Source organism: Salmo salar, chromosome ssa05 (genome assembly GCF_905237065.1).
Source record: "Salmo salar chromosome ssa05, Ssal_v3.1, whole genome shotgun sequence".
Lineage (NCBI taxonomy): Eukaryota > Metazoa > Chordata > Actinopteri > Salmoniformes > Salmonidae > Salmo > Salmo salar.
Genome location: NC_059446.1, coordinates 59,879,705 through 59,899,696, shown reverse-complemented (window position 1 = coordinate 59,899,696; position 19,992 = coordinate 59,879,705). Strand labels below are relative to the sequence as shown.

Here is a 19,992-nt window from a genome sequence, read left to right as displayed (position 1 = left end):
CTTGAGATTCAGGGATTTTGGATAAGCTGGACATCAACCGATTATTGAACTACAGTGTTTATGGTAATCCTGATTGCTGATGCCTAACTATGGTGTGGAATATAGACAGCTCGACTTTGGGACAATTCCAATGTTGTTTTCAGAGTGAACTATCCCTTTAAAGATTACTGACACAATGGAAAAGTTCACTGCTCAAGATCGCACTTACAGTGCCTTCAGAAAGTATTGATACCGCTGGACTTATTCCACATTTTGTTGTGTTATAGCCTGAAGGAAAAAGGAAACTGCACACTGCTCTTGATAGTATCACTGATCTTTAATAAGCTTACGTATTGGCCTCACGGCCTTCGTCAGAGCTCTGACGAAGGCACTGATACTATCAAGAGCAGTGTGCGGTTCCCTTTTTCCTTCATCTTGTTCAACATCTTGTGCACCTGCAAAAAAGATTGCTCAGATGTGCGAGTGCCTTTTGAATGTTGAGTTATAGCCTGAATTCAAAATGTATTGAAAATGAAAAACAGAAATATCTCATTTATTTAGTATCACACCCTTGAGTCAATACTTTGTAGAAGCACCTTTGGCAGCGATTACAGATGTGAGTCTTTCTGGGTAAGTCTCTAAGAGCTTTCCACACCTGGATTGTGCAACATTTGCCCATAATCTTTTTCATAATTCTTCAAGCTCTGTCAAATTGGTTGTTGATCGTTGCTAGACAACAATTTTCAGGTCTTGCCATAGATTTTCAAGTAGATTTAAGTCAAAACAGTAGCGTGGCCACTCAGGAACATTCACTGTCTTCTTGGTAAGCAACTCCAGCGTAGATTTGGCCTTATGTTTTAGGTATTGTCCTGCTGAAAGGTTAATTAATCTCCCAGTGTCTGGTGGAAAGCAAACTGAACCAGGTTTCCCCTCTAGGATTTTGCCTTGCTTAGCTCCATTCCGTTTCATTTTTATCCTGAAAAACTCCCCAGTCCTTAAAGATTAAAAGCTTTAAAATGTATGAATTTGTAAACATTTCGAAAAACATAATTCCACTTTGACAGAACCAAAAATCTCAATTTAATCCATTTGAAAAATCAGGCTGTAACACAACAAAATGTTGAAAAAGTCAAGGGGTGTGAATACTTTCTGAAGGCACTGTAGCTAAGCACTGGAAAAGACTCCTGAGTTCTATATCTGCGTCAAGTAAAGACGTTCCAAAATAGCCTAATTAGTTTCTGTTTCTCTACAGCTAAGGGGAGAATGTAATAGTTCCATTAAAGGGTACTTCATTCCATAGTGCCGCAATGAGTCAAAATGGCCCCAGGCGTCGCAGGCAACCATTACCCCCAACTAATGCCAGAGATGTATTTTCTGCCGAGGAAAACACAACAACAAATCATCGGCTGCAACACTCCAAGCACTGAGAGTGTTTTCAAAATTAGACACGAACAAGAGTCTGCTAACTAAAATTCAGAGTACTTTGACAGTTCAAATAGCTGATGCTTGGGTAATGATGAACAGAGTTAACGCTCTGCGTTCGTGTGTGTGGTGTGTGAGTGTGTGTGTGCGAAAGGGGGTCTGGGTGATCGTGTGAATGAATTCAATCATGTATTCTCATTATTAAGAATATGCATAATATTACACATCAGTGCCCAACCAATTGGATGCAGCTTGATTTATGCACACATGAGGTAATATGATACGCTGTAATGTAACTGGTTCACTCCAATTGAAAAATAGTGCTAATAAACATGGCATTTTATTAGAAGTGTGCTGATGCATGTAGAGCATCAAGAGGTTTCACTGAGGAGACTTGTGTTGAATACTGGTAAAAGTAAAAATAAAATAAGGCACTAATGGAGATATTGAAATGTACACAATAGTTACCTGGAGGAAAATGGGGAAGGGTCATGCTTTTTCAATTTCAGTCAGGGGGAGGGTTTAGTGTAACAACAATATCATGGAATAAAATATATTTTCTATTTTACCTTTATTTAATTAGGCAAGTCAGTTAAATTCTTATTTTCAATGACGGCCTAGGAACAGTGTGTTAACTGCCTTGTTCAGGGGTAGAATGACAGGTTTGTACCTTGTCAGCTTGGGGATTTGAACTTGCAACCTTTCAGTTACTAGCCAAACGCTGTAACCACTAGGCTACCCTGCCGCCCCATAAATGATAGTTTCCCAAATGATTATTATTATTTTTACAAATGCATATAGGCATACCTATTATGTGGCTGCGGTGTTAAACAATGAATAGCTTTTTCTCTTATTCATTGATGATCAGATACTTCAGTTGTATCTGGTTCTGTTGCGATACATTTTAACAGTTGATCACTTTAGGAGTGTTCCAAACTTAGACCATCCTCTTTTTTTGTGGTACTTTTACCCCTTTTTCGTGATATCCAATTGGTAGTTACAGTCTTGTACCACTACCACTGCAACTCCCCTACGGACTCGGAAGAGGCGAAGGTCTAGAGCCATGCGTCCTCCAAAACAAGCCGCAACGCTTCTTGACACACTGCTCGCTTAACCCGGAAGCCAGCCGCACCAATGCGTTGGAGGAAACACCGTCCAGCTGGCGACCAAAGTCAGCTTGCAGGCGCACCACAAGGAGGAGTCGCTAGAGCGCAATGGGCCAAGGAAATCCCAGCTGGCCAAACCCTCCCCCAACCCAGACGATGCTGGGCCAATTGTGCGCTGCCTCATGGGTCTCCCGGTCGGCTGTGACACAGCCTGGGATCGAACCCGGGGCAGGAGTGATGCTTCAAGCACTGTGGTGCAGTGCCCTAGACGCTGCGCCACTCCGGAGGCCAATATATCCTATTTTTTAACAATAGCCTGAATAGAAATCTAAATGCATCCAGTGCTGCAGCATGCGCTCATTCATTGTCATGCTCTGTTGTGGTATAAAAACATTCTGCCCGTCTCCGGTCATTTTCGTAGAATTGCATAGAAATTCATTATAAAATGATTTTTTTTCACAGACCGCAAATAAGAGGATAGATTCATGTAGTGCTTTTATTATAATGAATATCTTTTCACCCCCCCCCCCCTTATCCGTGGTGGTTTGCGAATCCACAACCTTCTGGCTACTTTGCATTGTGAAGCTTACGAAATGAAGAACAGTTTCTAAAACTGCATACAGCATCTAAGGCTCTCGTCTGTCCTTGGAGTGAGGGTAAATGCTAGGCATGTTTTTTGATATCCACTTTATATTTTAATTATTATTTGGGGTATTGCGGAGGGTCACTTGTTATTTTTTTTCTCCAAGCATTCAGGGAGGGTCGGATAAAAATATATTTTACTGAAGGGAAGGCCATCCATTTTCTCCAGGTATCCCTTATTACAAATAACGTACAATACCTTAGAACCTGGCAAGTAGAGACCAACTTGCCATAATATCCCAGTATATCACTCAACACTGACTTTGAAAACCAAGATATTATCTGTCAAAACATGAGCGATAATACAGTTCAAAGACACATTTTCCATTTCAAACAGCTTTGGAACAGACATAGTTCAAGTACTGATAGCCTTATCATCCACCATCAAATCAAGCATGGCACTACATGCATTGTGGGACACATTTTACATGCGGTTGCATCTGGAATAAAATAAAAGAGAAATAAGAGGGCATTCACCATTCAGCACCTGGTAAAGCTACTGTATTCCAGAGCCAATCCCTAACATAATTCCCTAAACAAACATTAACTGTCTGAATAGAAAAGCAGCTCTGGAAGAACCATAGCTTTACCAAACAGTGGCCTGAAAGCACGCCTAAAGCCACAGAGAAACAACTGCTTGTAGGCAACAAAAACACACAAAGCACAGTTTCAGTCATAGGCTTTGAAACTGGGTAGAGAGGTCATATGGGGAAAAGGGGAAGAGAAGGCGAGGAGGATTCAACAAAGGAGGCAGATAAGGGTTAGTCCAACCGAAAAACAAGCAGGTTAATAGAGAACTATTCCCCAGTGGTCAGGAGTCGAGGAGACAGAAAGGGGTAAGGGGTCGGGGTTAGGAGTCAGGACAACTGCGTGTGTGGATCAGTACACTGTGGGCCCAAACGTCACTGGGACACTCAACACTGATGTTGACTAACACTCTGGTCTCCATGGTGTTAACATGATAATAAAAATGTCATGGTGACACTAAGCACTCTGAACCCGAGGGTGACAGTAAACATATAGGAAGTTTCGCAGACACAGATTAAGCCTAGTGCTGGATTTAAAAGCATGCTCAATGGAGAATCACCATCAGCTTTTTTTTTTGTCCAGGACTAGAGTTAATCTGTGAATGGGAAACCAGCCCCTAATGTTGACAGACAGGCAAGAACATGTTGTGAACAACTTCAGTATAGTGCATGTTTTGAGGTGTTCATTTTGCTGCGTATGGAAAGATGTAGTATTGTGCATGTACTGTATATGACCCGTGGGGAGGTGTACAGTACAGAGCCCTACAGTGTGTGTTTTCATAGTCAAACCTGATGTCAATCATAGCCATCATAAAGAGCCTGTAATTCGGACAGAGGAATTAAAGGAAACAGTGATCTAGGTAAAGTGACCTTTATTTAGTGTCATTACCACATGACTAAGTAATGATGGTAAATTAGCTGTAACAGCTGTGACTGAGGCACTTTAGTGAGGTGGGCAACATTTTCCTGGTTATGATGAATAGCTTAATGTACACACCCAGCTTGAGGAGGATGCTGCATAGGATTGTTGATATGCCTAAATTAACCATATTTTTCGAGTTTATAATGCACAACTTAAAATGAATTTAGCGACATAGGATGACTGATGATGTCGTAATCAAGAAGAGAGGTGATATGAGAGTTGAGTTGTATTTATGGCTAGACGGGAAGTCTATATTCCTCAATCCACTGAGATATAAATAAGAGTAAGGAACTGGCACCGTCCCCCCAGGACACCAACCCCTCTTCAGCAGCAAAGAGAAGTTCAGCCTGAGTTCATTCTCTGCTCTTCTCCTAGTGCTTTAATGAGTTTCAGAGCCCTGCCTGCTTGCCTATATTATCGAGTTGTCTCCCTGTACTTCTCGGCTAAATTAGCTGCTAGCAAGGTTTTTTTTGTTGCCGTACCCACACAGGTGAATTTGAATATGCGGACGACCCCGGGGAAGGTCTGTTTAAAATAAGCTAAGCAGGAAATAACACTGGGAAAACAAACACTAGCGAGATCTAAAAGCTGGGTCTAAATAATGTGCGTTTGCAAGCGCGTAGGTTGAAGCATTCTGACACTATAGGGAGGTAGGCGTTCTCCCTTGATGGAAACACAGGGTCGAACCGCAGCTAAATGATTGCTGGAAATGTTCATAACAGCGAGGTCTCAAAAGGGGTGCTTGTACTTGTATTTTGGTCAGTCATAGTCTTTATATAATACATTGCTTCTATCCGTAGCTGGATGAATCATGTCACCTTGTATTTGCGTCTGTGTAGGCCTTACATAAAATATAAACAAAAGCAGTTGGGATGCAATTCTAGAGGGCTTCAGAATTGCTATTACTGTAGCTTGCAGTAAATAGTTTGTTTATTGTGCCAAAGATGTTTCAAACCTGCTTCAAGGCTAGCCTTAAACATACATCAGAGCTAACTAGACTCTTCTCAAATGAACCTCAGTTTACAGAAGTACATTATGAGTTGTGTTGGTGCTGAGCTAGAACAAAAGCCTGCACCCATGGCTGCCCTACCAGAGTTTCTTGACCCCTATTCTACCTATACTGCATCTCATCTGAAGTTTCCACGATGTTCCTTAACTGAAACCAATAGCATCATACACACACACACACACACACACACACACACACACACACACACACACACACACACACACACACACACACACACACACACACACACACACACACACACACACACACACACACACACACACACACACACACACACACACACACACACGTGTCCTATAGCTAGTATAGTGTGTGGGTGCATCAGAGAGAGAGACCTTCCTTGGAACTGCCACGCTGTTACTTCCAGAACAGTTCCTCTCTCGCCTTATCAGCCAGGTCTCCGTGCTTTTGATTGAACCGGCAGCCAGGCGACACTAGCCCATGCTGAAATAGATTGCGTTGCCCAAGTTTCTATTACGGTTTCCCCTTGTCCGCTCGCCAGCTGCTGGTTATTTATTTGTTACAGGCTTTTCTCATTTGAGCCTGAGTGGCTCATCATTGCAGCCGGAGACTCTGTCGGCCTGAATGGAACCCATCACTACCAAGGATTTATGGACTCCTGACAAGGCGCCAGAGGAGCGCAGCAAGGGGAGCCTGGGCTAAAGGAAATAGCATCAACAAACAGTCTTCCCATCCTGCTGAATATTAGGAGCTCCTATTGGGAGTAATCTGGGAATGACATTCAGGAAGCTGCGCTCTAGACAGCGTGAGAAGAGAAGACGTGCTTGGTCGTGTGTGATTGTTAAAGTGTATCCCGCTGGAGAGCTACCCTAGTAGATGGACTAAATAAGAGATGAGAGGAGACATGCAGGAGTCATTTTGTTAGGACATTGTTTGGAAGAGTTAATTGAAGGGTTAATTGGATCCAATGCAGTATCTATTTATGTGATTAAGCCTCTCTAACTCATGGTTGCTTCATTAAGTGAGTGGATATATGGTTAAATGTTTAGTGTCCTACACACAAAGATTAGAGTGTTAGTGCTCATCTTGGTTAGTATAGTGTGCAGTGAAGCTTCAGGGCCCATCAATGCAATCCAGTGCAGGTCAAAGTTCAGCAGACACAGACACCCCACCCCCTTACCCTCCATCTCCACACTGATTGGTTCCGAGTCAGGTGACCCCTGGTCCCCAACTGGGACTGGAGGACCGCCATCAGGACCTGTACCTCTTTCAGAGTCACCTGCCACCTTAGGGAATGGGGCCACCTGATTGGTTGTGCTGGCGGTTGTTGTGGGTGTGGTCTTCCCTGTTGTTGTGCAGGTGGGGGAGGGGTAACAAAGTGACCCGTTAGTGAAATGGAAATGCAGCACACAAAAACACCTAAATATAATGTTGATTTATGACAAGGGAAGGATTCTTTGTACCTTGGAGAAAAATATATGTAAATCCAGCATGAAAAAAAGATTCCTGTCATAATTACTGTTAAGCTGATGATGACAATGAGGACATTAACATAAAGAGCGCTTTGAAGAGAATTCAACTGAATCCATGACTGCAATAACTAAAGTAGGTAGCCTATACATTACAAGTAAAGCACTCCTCCATAGGTGCAACATGATTCAGCGCTTTAGAACCAAAGATTTTCCCACTGTTTAATGCCCTTAATAGATAAAACATTCAGGCGTTGCAGAAATTACGAGACATTGGAGAAAAACACTCAGGGCCAATATGGTCATGATTTGGCTGCAGTGCCGGCCTTAAGATTTCCAAACCTGCTCCCTTTGTTACTGAACCAGTGAGGAATCTCTTGCACCTGGCACTGCAGCACATCCTGCACAGCAAAACCCTGTTGTTGTGGACGCTACAAGCTGGTGCATGAATGACTCTTCCAGCACATACAAACTTTGATATACAGTTACCTTTCACGTCCGATTTTCTTTACTAAGTAGTTTGACAGATGAGTTGAAATAGATACCAGTAGCTGAGGTAATGGTAGGTAATGACTTACAGCAACTTTTGGTTCTCTGCTTCACTAAACTGTTTTACAGGTAGTTACCGTCTAACCTACATAGGGAATGGTCTATGGAAAATGTGACAATGTTTATGGAAAATGTGACAATGGCAACATATCCAATTAGGATCTGTACTGGTACTGTGGGGTTATGTGGCGTCTGAGTCTGTGGATCCAATACGGGTCTGTATTGTGAGAGACCTGGCAGTAGAAAGCACTGTCATCATCACAACAACCATCATGAGTGTCTTCCTAATTCTCTGACAGTGGATGTCCTTGAGGCCTTGTGTGCAGCACGCCGCTATTGACGTGGATGTTTCGCTAATAAGCCGGCCATAATGTTAGCATACTGGAGGGTGCCAGCCCAGATTGAAAGCGAAAGGCCCGCTCTCGATGCCAGTTAATAGTTTTCACTCTGAATAAGGTGCCCTGTCAGAGCGCCATCTGCGCCAGGCAAATTAAAACAGCACACCGGGGAAGTTCAGCCTTGGCATGCCAGACAGTACCAGGGATGCATTATTAGTTCAATTTATCAACATTGTGTGTGTACATTGCTTTCTCCTTTACAGAGAGAAAAGAAAGGAGAAAAGCACAATATGCAATGGGGAATGATTTGATTGTCCACACTGCTGGGTGTTTGTCTCTCGCTGCTTTCTCTATGTGATGGGATTGTTCCATTCTGGGTAATAGTAAGAAAGAGGATTTAGGAACCAATGCACACCAGCGAGAATGGCATTGTTCAACATTATGGGGTGTTCTATTGTGGGGAAACCTTGATCTTCAGCTTGGACTCATCAAAGGCTTTTGTCATTCTGCAAGTCTGAAGTCTGGTTTGTGAAGTACTTCAAACAGAGTACAGAGGCATGGATGGAGTAATCGCCTGGCGGAATTAGGCAGTGGGGTTGCTCATCTAGTCCCACTGCCTACTGAGCGGCACTACTTCCTCCAGCAGAGAGGATACGGAGAACAAAGGCATTGTGGGAATGTGGAGGTCTGAGGCTAAGTATTGCTTGTTTTCTGAAGTAGATAGAGTGGCTGGACTGGACCCTGGATGGATGGTATTGTTGAGATATAATGGCCAGCAACTCTCACTAAGATGGTCTCAATGCTGTGTTTATCACTTCTAGGGAAAAGCAGCCACCATCAGTACCCATGGATAATTTGTAAGATGACAAAGGGTTAATTATTATTTTTTTTTTACCAGCAACTCCTTTTGGGGAAAATTGTGGATTCCCATTGAATTAGACTGACAAGTAAGTTTGAGAGAAGTGAGCCTGAATGAGTTCACCAATTGTATCACTAACTTCCTGACTAGTTAACTAACTAACCGGCTAACCGAAAACCACTGAGCTACGTCAATAAGAGCAGTAAACAATTCTGCTCTCTGACAAAAAAACAATCATTAAGTCATGGCCCAGGGATGTCACTATCATAATTCAAAGATAATTCTACAGTAATTGTTTATTAATGCTACATTAGACTACATCTCAGCTGAGAGCTAGCGCTAGCAATGTGCTTGCTGCCAGCCACTGAGCTCTGTAGCCACCCTGCTCTATGGGAAGGCAGTGGGGAGTAACGGAGCGTTACAGGGATGATGATTCTCCTTGATAAAGGGAAGTGGGCAGCTTGGCCACTGGCGCTGCTAGCCTGTCAAACATCCATGCTGGTGCTGCTGCCGCGACTAGCTTTGAATTATAGCTCCAATGTTAAAGATAGCTGTTTGTGTGAGAGAGGTGGTGTTGCTGTTCTATGCAACAAACTCTCCTGAACTGCTCATGTTGCATAACAAGTCCAAAAAAGGGGAATAGAGATGTTGCTTACCAGGCTTTGCTAGCGTTAGCCTGTTCGCTAACAACCTCAGACAGTTCGGACAAGCTTTAAAAATAGAGGATAAAGAAATGTCAACTGACCATATGCTGAATCAGCAAGAGTGTTTTGCTTGCGTGTGGTCGCCAGGACGTCTAGAGAAGAAAAGGGAAAGCAACAGACATATTGACAGAACAGTACATTGTGTAAGTCTGAGTAGTGGTAAAATACTCAAACTGTGCTTAGTTAAATGTAAAATTGACTGCTTGTTTAACGTGACCATCTGCAAGGGAAAATTGAGAGCAAAATTCCCACCGGGGTACTCTTCAGCTAGGAAATGACAGGCTACTTAAACTTGTACTGAGTTGCTGATTCATTTCATTGTACTATCACTCCCCAAGTATGGCATTCACTTTTTCTGTATCATTTTGGACAATTAAATGCACTTGATAACCTTCGCTTGTTATGAAAGAGTTTTTATGATGGCTCTGTGCATCTAGTGGAGTGCCATTAAGAACAGATGATTGGTCCACCTTACCATGGCAGCTGTCTGGGTAGTGAGGGTAGCCGTTCTCCACATCCTGCTCAAATCCGCCCCTGAGGAAAAACAAAAACAGAAGAGGACAAAACGGCCTGTCAGCGTGTGTGTCATTCCTCTTTCACCATTTAAACACAACCTCCGCATTCATTAATTGGGTACATTGTCAAGCTTTCCAAAATGGTTCTGTTGAAGACAAAGACTTAAATAAATGTTGCTGCAAAAGAAAACCATTTCATTGGTTTTGTCTCTGCATGGTCTGCATGTTTTGCTAATGTCCAAATTCAAATGGATGTGTCGAGGTGCTATCACCAAGAAAGAATAATGTTTCACCACCAGTTGCATCCATGATGATACTCTGTTCTCTGGTTCCACTTTTTCTCTTATACAGCAAAAGAAACACCACATTCTTGCAAGACATTTAGTACCTCTAGTATATATTTACATTTGGTTGTGCTCCAGTGCATTAGACACTTCATCTTTCTTCAATGAAACAAAGGCGTGTACACATTCAGAAATCATGCATTCCCCCTGGTGAGTAATGTGATTGTGTTGATGCACAGTGGAGTGAGTGGCCCCTTAGTCAAGCAGAACATAACATCAATGACACTGAATCTTCTACGACGCAATATCGACTGTGCAGGCAATCAAAGAAAAGAACAGATGTAAATACTCATGAACATTCACACATATGCAAACACACGCGCTCACACACGCACGCACGGGCAACCAAACACACATCTACACAAAACAGACGTTCCAGGCGCGGCCAAAAACAAATTACATCTAAATGAGAAGCAGGCCTAGATGAGTGAATACAGACCCAGTGAGCAAATCAAGAGGGAATTCAGAGGGGAGAAATAATAAACTCTAAGAAATAATAACTTCACTTATCTTTCCATGCTCAGCAGTGGGCCCACTGACAGCCGATAGCATTAGTTGTATTACCACAGCAGAGTGGGTTTGCTTGTGAGTGAATAGGTCGGCCTGGGGGGATTTTGCGTGATTGTGTGTCCGTGTATGTGGACCACAACTAGTAACCAGTATTACTGTATGCCTCCATTCCCTTTCTGTTTGTTTAATTAACGTATTTACTTATTCTGAGAGAGTTTGAGAGAAAGAGCCACGGAGAGAGGCCTAGACTGGCCTCTTTGGCACGCCGTCCCCAAGCGCTGACAGTGACGGGAGAGAGACAGGAAACCATGGAAACAATTCACCTCTGGCTAAAACCCCCAGCCCCAAAGCAGCCGGCAGAATTTATGCCACCTCTGGAGTGAGAGTGTAAGGGAGGAGAGAGTAGAGGGGGATGTGTCCCCTGTTGCTCTCCGGTCCAGCCCCATTACAGCCTTTATGAGCTGTTGCATCTGTTCTGGAGGCATGGCCATGCTCGAGTTCTGACTATTTCACACCATATCACTCTCTCTCTCTGACGTGGACAGAGCAGGCACAGTGTAATAGCTCTACTGACTGCATGTATAATATTTGCCAATCTCTTCGGTTCCACTCCATTGGCTTGCTGCATGGCACTGTCCCGCTGGTTAAAAATGTGATAAATCAAGCCTCAGTCCAATTCTGATTACCTGCCCAGCACGTACACACCGCCGCACGCACGCGTACACACACATACACACCTTTGGAATATTCCATTAACCTCCGGCTGTGAAGCTATGGCAAATAAAACCCATGGGTGGCCAATCACAGGATATGCAATAAGTCGACCCCCAGCAGAATAATCCATTTGAAGCAGTCCATATGACTATTAGGATAGTGGCAGCTGCCTCTGCTGTGATGTCTGTCCACCCATCCACACAAAGTTTACAGCCCATGTTTGCAGAGGCGAACACCTACAGCAAGTGATTTAAGGCCACACTGAAAATCAGAGGAACAGCGACAGCCCAGTCCCTGAGTGTCAGGAGGCAACATAGGAGGTGAAATAGTGCGTTCTACTGCCTCTCCTCCTCTACCTCTCTCCTTCCCTCCCTCCGTTCGGAAGACAGAGGTACACACGACATGATTGAAATCCACCCAGCTGAGCATTACTTTCGATTCCATGCTACAGTGCAGAAAGAGAAAGACAGTGGGTCAGGAGGGAGTCTCAGACAGAGGAATTGATTGGCTTTTTGTTTGCACACATACTCCCTGCTTGGTGCTGACGCTGAGCCAGTCGATAGCTCTAAGTGTCAAATGGCTTCCTTCCAGTTCATCAGAATGGATCAGTAAATTACATTGAGGTCCTTTTGATCGATGCCTTTCAGTCCCACCCCAGAGTGACGCACGACCCCTCCAAGCGGGTATCTGGGGTTTCATTTCCGAGTGATTGCAGACGTGATGTATGTCCGCCACTTAGAAATAAACAAGATGGATGCTCGTCCTATATGTGAAATGGAGCCGACAGACCAATGTTTTTACTGGAATTTAGAGGCTGGATTCATCAATCTGGGCAAGTCAAACTCCAGATTAGGTATCGATTATTGAAAGCATACAAGGAAGTGGTTCGCAGAGTACTATGAAGTTACTGCTCCTTCATTCATTTACTGTATGTTTCATGCAAGGTCATGTCTATTGCCATTTGATGTTGATAAATTGTCAGTAACATTACATTTTTCTGATCGAAGACTCAACACTAATATTTGACACATAGTACTCAACAAAACAAGGAGTAGGGGCTAGGGATGGGTTTGGTACTTGGCCTCTTAACCTGCTGTCATATAATTGGCTGCGTGGTGGGGTGGTCCTTACGCAACATCTGTGACTCACCTGAATCCGGGCACCACTGTGACACAGCTCCCAGTCCTCTGCCACACGCAGTAAGGGTCCCTCGAGGACAGACAGCTCCTGTGAGACAGACAGACAGTCAGAGTTCAGTGTGTGAACACTATCAAAACGTAAGAGACCAAATACATATTTTAATGAAGACTCTTTCGTGAGGCATGACCTGAAGTGACATGTGATATCTATTCACCTATCAACACCCCCATATTCTGGAGTGTCTCAACATCACAGGCCACAGTCACACCAGATGAAGTAAAACCGATCAGGCCAGGGTGTCATTTTACCACACAGAAAAAACCTGCCAATTCAATTTTTCAACTGCTGGGTGAGCCTAGCTTGTAACTCTCCTATCTAGGAGCTTAGAAAGAGGCAAAGATGAATACGAGAGATGGTCAATGTAGTGTGACCGGCTGTCGGTCTGTGAGGCTGCAGACAGCAGTGTTTGGTGAGAGCCCCCTGGGTGTCTGGTAGCCTGAGGCAGTCTTGGACAGGGACTCAGTGACACAGCCCAACTAACAGGCCAGTATGTAGAGGAGATGTAGGGAGCCAGAGAGGAGGACTGAGAGTTAGGTCAGTCATGCTCAACATGGTTTACAACACAGAGGGCCATGTAGAGCGGGAGAGTGGAGGAGTCTCCACCAGCCCGGCATTGACAACATGTCAGAGTTAAAAGGTAATGACCCCTATCTGTAGGGGAGACTTGAAGCATTCCTGCTGGCTCCTTTTCTCTGTGCCTGTCAGGACATGATGAAGACACAGCTGTTCCTCTCACCTATGGGACCACTAGAGCTGTGTATATCTCTATAGCTCTGTATGGAACCACTCATCAGAAACTGTCTGTCTGGAAGAAAGGTCCACCATGTCTAATCTCTCAATGGTGTAAATTCATGATGTCACCTCCCTACCTGTGGCTTGTCAGTTTTGCTGACTTACTGTTCCTTACTGAGAATATCACCCCTGGTCTGTGGGGTTACAGCTGACCTATTCTGGGGGTTCCCATTAACCTAGCTCTGAGGCAAAACAGTTGCAAATGTGACAAATTTTGTAACTGTGCTTTAGTAACTAAAAAGGGGGGGAAATTAAAATGTTATGAACATTTTGTGTGGGTCAGAGGGTTGAGACTTTCACACAACTTTTGATATCTCTTTGCCATCTTTTTCACTAAATCTCTTTTCTCTATATATTTCATTCAACGTGTTTCTGCTGTCTGAATCATATCCATTTCTGAACCCTAATAGAAACAGCAGCTGCAGCGAGAGATAGAAAAACGGTTTTGCTTTGTGCAAGATAGAGGCTACAGTAAGGTGAAGAGACAGACCAAACCAACCAAACCTAATTTGGAGGCAGACAGATGGGGAGAGTGTGGAGAGGAGGATATGGGCCTGACACCTGACCCCTGCAAAGCATCATGGGGCTTAAGGGGCCCCTAATCCCTGGTTGAGGTGCGCTGGGCTGTTTCGGAGTGATCCAGCGATGGAGGGGCTTTAAGCCCTCTAAAGTGAGACAGGCCCTATCCTTCTCCTCGTCGTGGCGTTGAAACCCTGGCCGTGGGTTGGCCTGCCGCCAATCAGCTGGTTCCAATTTGTGCGCAAATGCTGTTGAGCACTTCTCTAAGGCTCACAATGAGGGTTTAGCATGCTACGTGGGATACACGTCCCTGTTCAAATTTAATGCAAATGTTTTTCTTGGGGGGGTTGGGTAGAGGCGGGGGGAACATTCCTCCACAACCCCAAAATAGGACACAAGATTGTCGAGCATACTAGCTCGGCAAAAACATCCCTGACTAAACAAATCAGCTCCAGCAGTCCCTCGTAACAACGTCAGCTTCTAAACTCTTGTTGATTCACTCACTTCTTGCAGGAGCCGTAGTCGTTGCAGCGGCTCAGAGGTACTCGGACCACACAGCTGGAGAAGGCCACAAACAGAGCGTGATGTTCCCTGTCCAGCTCCAATCCCAGAACCCGTCGGTCCTCTCCGCGGACATTACATCTAGGAAAGGGGAAACGACAAACACGTCTCATTGTTTCCGAAATTTATGCTGATGGATGACGGCAACTACAGCACCCTGGGAGACTGTATGCAAATGAGGGTGGAGTTGAAAAGCTGTTCAGGACACGTACTAACAGCACCACAACACATATCACTGTCTTATTACAGTGGACTCTGCTTGGAAGCATCACATACAATAACCATCCTCTTACAGCGGGCAAAAAAATGTGGGACTTTTGTTTGTTGCTGAACCAATAAAAGTCAACGTTATGAGAGAAGTGCACTATATTATAAAACGGATCGTTTGCATCATATAGATGAAAAAGAACGGAGAAAAGGAGGCTGACTTGGTGGGGTTGTAGACATCGATGTCCTCCAGTAGCTGTGTGCTGAAGGAGGCGTTGAGATGGGTGCTGGCCAGGATCTTCAGTACCCTGCCGTCCTCGCTCCCCAGGAACAGCACCGTGTGGTTCTTATAGGGCCCAGCTGACGTATCCACTGCTAGCTGGGTCAACTTGAACCTGGGTGGACACAACAACAGGTTGTGGTTCGGGGTTAACATAATCATACCTCCGAAGGAGACAAAGCATCTGCAATTAAAGATGGGAATTATTGTCGGAGTGTGTGCATGCACTGCAAAGTGACAACACTGTAAGAATACGCGGGACACTATTGTAAGTAAAACCATTGTACAGCTGCTCTCAACTTCCCTTCAGTCCCACACAAGTTGACGACATGTTGTTTACTCAGAACATCACACTGACTGGCACTACGCTAGCTAAATGACTCAACAACGTGAGGTATTCATGGTTAAAGTTCTGTTGTTCAGCTGGTCTCGGGAGAGTTCTGAAGCAGATGTGACGTTTGGAGGCAGATGTGAGAGAGACAGCGTGCCCTCCCTCCGCTGTGTGACGACGCCTGGTTGTCTGTCAGACTGACTCGGCTTTACCATGTAAGTCACAGCAGGGGACCGAGCTAGGTGGCTGTCTGACAGCCCTCTGACACCCACTCTACATTCAGCACCGTTACATGGCTGGGCTTCTAATGAGCCACTGGCGCTATTTCCTGTGTTAGTCTGGTAGACCACATCCGGACGGTGTCTTTAATTGATGCGCTTTTCAGCTTTTCCAGACCCCTTCCGGTTGGATCTATAATTTTGGGGAGGCCCTATCCCTTTTGGCTCTATCTTTGATGTGGTGTTATCGAAGGCCTCATCCTGACTGCGTCAAACTTTTATATTTAATGGGCTTTTCATGTTGAGACAAGGGACCAAGTTTTCTACCCATCAATTTTCCCTTTTATCTATCCATTTTTTCATCCCTCCCTCCATCCACCCTGCTGCTGTAGCTACCTGCTGGTTGTGCGTGTGAAGTAGGGCCGGTGGTTGACGGAGGGAACCGCCTCGTCCATCAGGGGGTGGTTCTTGATGAAGGTCAGGGTGTCGTCGGGGAAGGTCGTGGACGACTTGTAGGCAGCAGCAGAGCCGTCGCCGGCACAGCAGCCTGGTCTGTGAGACAGAGAGGAGGGGCAGAAGTTAGTCAGTGGAGTTTGAAAGTCAGTGGGCTAGATTTACTAAGAACTCACGCTGAGGGAATAAAATACTGTAGATGCAAACTTTTGTTGACAGTGTTTACACTGGAATAAAGTAAATATGTCTGGACTGAGGCTGTCAAAGTTCCCACTCATATGTGTTGGTCTTACCTGGGTTTGGGTACCTGCTCCTCAGGCACGGGTGTCCAGGCTGACTCACTGTTCCTCTGCTCCTTGAACTTCCCGTTGAAAGCCTTCTCAATGTCGTCCATGTAGAATGCACATACTGCTGAGCCTGTGATGCTGATGAGGAAAACAACAGAGACATCGGTCATGGGAAAGGCCCATATTAACCCAGGTTATAATGGATTGTATAGCTATAAAAGCATTCAACACTGCTGCTCACGGTTGTATAGAACATTAAACAACAATCTTATAAAATAGGCTTTTAAAAATATACAATATCAAGGGGTATGATACTGCAAATGTGAGCATTATCTTCTGTGAAAGCATTTGGCAGTTTTTTTATTTACATTTTCTATAAAAAGAGGTACTGTAAAACCTCATTATACTCATTGTATGAGTATGTACTGTATATCTGTATGGCCGTCTGGTACTGTGACTGACCTGTTGGCCTGTGTAGTGAAGACCCCCAGCACGGCTGGTCTGAGATTGATCTGCAGCACGTTGGTCAGCGACTGCAGAACGTCAAAGTAGAAGAAGGAATCGCCCGGCACCGAGCAGTTGAGCCGCGCTTTGAGGAACGATGTCCAGTAACGCTCTAGAACCCTGGGAGAACCTCCGTTGTCGTTCTTACATACACGAGCCACTCTGGAGAACACAACCTGATTGGGGGGGGGGTTAGAGAAAGATTTTTAAAGGATTTTCAACAAATTTGTATTCCTTTTGTGTTCATCCAGTAACAGAACACAGTGACATGACATTACATTGTTTCACATTTGACATTACATTGCAGCCTATCCAATTACAATCCAACTTTATTGTCCATATGTTACAGTGAACAACAGAAGACGTTTTGTCTTCTCAACCCCTCCAGACAGCACATATCACACATACAGTTGAAACAAGGGGGGATTCTACTAAGCTATATGGAATTGATTTAAGGTCATACGAAGGATCATTTAGCTATTTGATAATGAATTTTAAGACACCTTGAAGTATCAAAGAAATATATGCAAAAATGATTTGATGAAAAATTGAATTTGGCTTACTGCTATTAGCCCATACAAACGCATTGAATAGCAGATTCTCTACATGGAACAACAGATAGTCCCCCAAAAATATCAAAAAGGAAGTTTATTTTGAAGTGTCTGTCCTATATCTGAGAGGGATAAAAAAATATCAGGAAACTATTAAGATTTTTTTTAATGTATTTGACCCCTTATTTGTGGCACTAAACTATTCAGACCCCTTCACTTTTTTCCACATTTTGTTACGTTACAGCCTTATTCTAAAATGGGTTAAATAAAACATCCTCATCAATCTACACACAATACCCCATAATGGAAAAGCCGAAAACAGTTTTTCTGAATTTTTATTAAAAAAATTTAATAAAAAAATAAGATATATTATTTACATAAATATTCAGACCCTTGAATTACAAGTCTCTTACCTTGCCAAGTGTGGTGTACTCCACAGCAATCTCACTGAAGAAGAAGTACACATAGTTCCCGTACTCAATGGCATGGAGGAAATGAGGCTCTGAGGAGACAAAGGGAGAAATATGAAACAATAGCACTGACTGTACTACTTGGTATTCACAACAATAATGCATTAGGCAGTCAGTGTTTTGGTAGGAAACATCACTCAAGTGGATACCACACATTGATTTAGAATGAAATACCACTCTAATATGTAATGTACTGCATACAAATATTTAATGATATGTGGCAATGCAAAAGTGAAAAGATTTTAGAAGGAAGATTGAGGAAGATTCTAAAGGTAAATTCACAAGTTGTTTCAAATTAAGACCTGAGGCCAAGGCCAGGTGCTCACCTCGTAGCCATTTGGAGTCGTACTTCACGGTACGAAGCACCGGGCTGCTCTCTCCCAGACTACGGTAAATTACCGCATCACTCGCCAGGAAGTCTGTCATGGTGGCCGAGTAGAAATCGCCACCTGAGAGGAACAAAATAACAAATTTAAGAAAGGCGTGCTTTTTTTTCAAATGAACACAATTGCAGTGAAGACTAGAAACCCATGCCTCCCAATGTGTATTTTCATCTCATGGCTACATTTGATGTAGGGGCTGTGCTGCTCTCAATAACACTGTGTGAACTATGTCTAAATGTCACTGGCAAATTGGCAAGATTGAGGACAGGTTTAGTGATCCAAGTTGCTGCCCCCAGCTGACATGTCTCTCTGTCTCTGTCCAGAGCAACTCACCAGCGAAGAGGCCGACGTTGGATTGGCGAGACTCAAAGGGACAGCGGGCCTGACCCACCACCTCCTCACCGTCCTGTTCCAGTGTAGACATCTGGGAGAGAGAGGGACGAAAGAGAAGAGGGGGACTTCATTAAGCTATTTATAGGAGTGCAACTAAAAACAAATACTCCACGGAGCATATATTGAAAAACCTCAACTAAAATAACTAGGTCATTGTTTGCAGTTGTTAAGTTTAATATTTCCCCCTTACTGAAAAATCGATTTCAGTCCAAACTTGAGTATTGTTCTGTTTTATATCAGGTTAGCTTTACTGCTAACTGCCAAGTTATAAAGTCGACTCCTTAAAGTCATGGACAGAATGTGCCTCTAGTCAATCCTGATGAATAAATAGGAACACGTGTCATAAAGATACCCTTTATTTAGTATGTTTTACACTGCATTGTAACAACAGTGAAGTCAAAAGGTCAGGAGTAACACTCCTGTCAGCCTGCTCTATGGCTGCTACACTGGTGGCACTGTGAGGATACAGTATCTCCTAACCACAGATCTTTAGCAGCTATTCCTGCCCCACCGTTAACAAGGTCGGAAACCTTGGCTCAGACAATACGTGTGAATCCCGCTGCGGTGGGGGGAGGGAGGGGCAGAATGCGACCTGGAGGAGAGGTCATTCTCGGCAGCTCCAGCCTTCACAAACACACACAGTGACAGCCGTCAACATGTGTGTTTATATTTAATGTTGTGTCATTGCTCAGTGTTCCCTATGGGTACACTCTCTAAGTGAGAAATCCACCAATGCTACTGTGGCTGTTACTGTTATATCTCTGATCTGTCTGCTAAACCATGGTTCTGGGGCTTCAGTACAGTGTGATTTAGACTAGAGGCTACAGGTTTTCACTTCCTGGTCTAGCTACCATCTGGTCACACAACCTCTGTCTTTGATCCAGCTGGCTCATTGGGCAGAGTGTTTTGTGGCGATCAATTTACATGGATAATGCACTCTGTGCAAAATAAAACATATTCCACCCGTCCACACCCACAATCCAATCCCCTTCACCCTAACAGACCCTCTCCTGACCCCACTGCCCTCCTCAGTCTTTCCAAGGAATGCTGCAGACAGATCGCATGATATGATTTCCACTTCAGCACACTATTCCCAGTTCTCCGGGTAGTCATCGCTCCCGGTTTTTCCGAGCCGGGAGGGAGCGTGACAGGGAGAGGAATTTGTTCTGGATAAAGTGTAAATCAACGTCTTCCATTGGGAGTCTATGGCGGAAAAGGTAAATCCTCTGCAGTGGTCTGTATGGATTTAGCC

The 19,992-nt window shown here is 44.1% G+C and overlaps 1 protein-coding gene across 4 annotated transcripts in view; it reads right to left on the bottom strand.

The window, feature by feature from the left end:
• Window positions 1-19,992, bottom strand: part of sema6cb (semaphorin 6Cb) — a 123,892-nt gene that overhangs the window by 8,591 nt on the left and 95,309 nt on the right. For 3 of the 4 annotated variants that reach the window (XM_014200833.2, XM_014200832.2, XM_014200834.2), the window contains 12 exons: window positions 18,681-18,771; window positions 18,291-18,413; window positions 17,908-17,996; window positions 16,902-17,119; window positions 16,446-16,577; window positions 16,096-16,251; window positions 15,092-15,265; window positions 14,607-14,744; window positions 12,741-12,818; window positions 9,984-10,042; window positions 9,550-9,600; window positions 6,770-6,934 (listed from right to left, as the gene is read on the bottom strand). In XM_014200833.2, the coding sequence (XP_014056308.1) occupies window positions 6,770-6,934; window positions 9,550-9,600; window positions 9,984-10,042; window positions 12,741-12,818; window positions 14,607-14,744; window positions 15,092-15,265; window positions 16,096-16,251; window positions 16,446-16,577; window positions 16,902-17,119; window positions 17,908-17,996; window positions 18,291-18,413; window positions 18,681-18,771 (1,474 nt within the window). The remainder of the gene's footprint in view (window positions 1-6,769; window positions 6,935-9,549; window positions 9,601-9,983; window positions 10,043-12,740; window positions 12,819-14,606; window positions 14,745-15,091; window positions 15,266-16,095; window positions 16,252-16,445; window positions 16,578-16,901; window positions 17,120-17,907; window positions 17,997-18,290; window positions 18,414-18,680; window positions 18,772-19,992) is intronic. The other variant, XM_014200836.2, reaches the window with a different exon arrangement.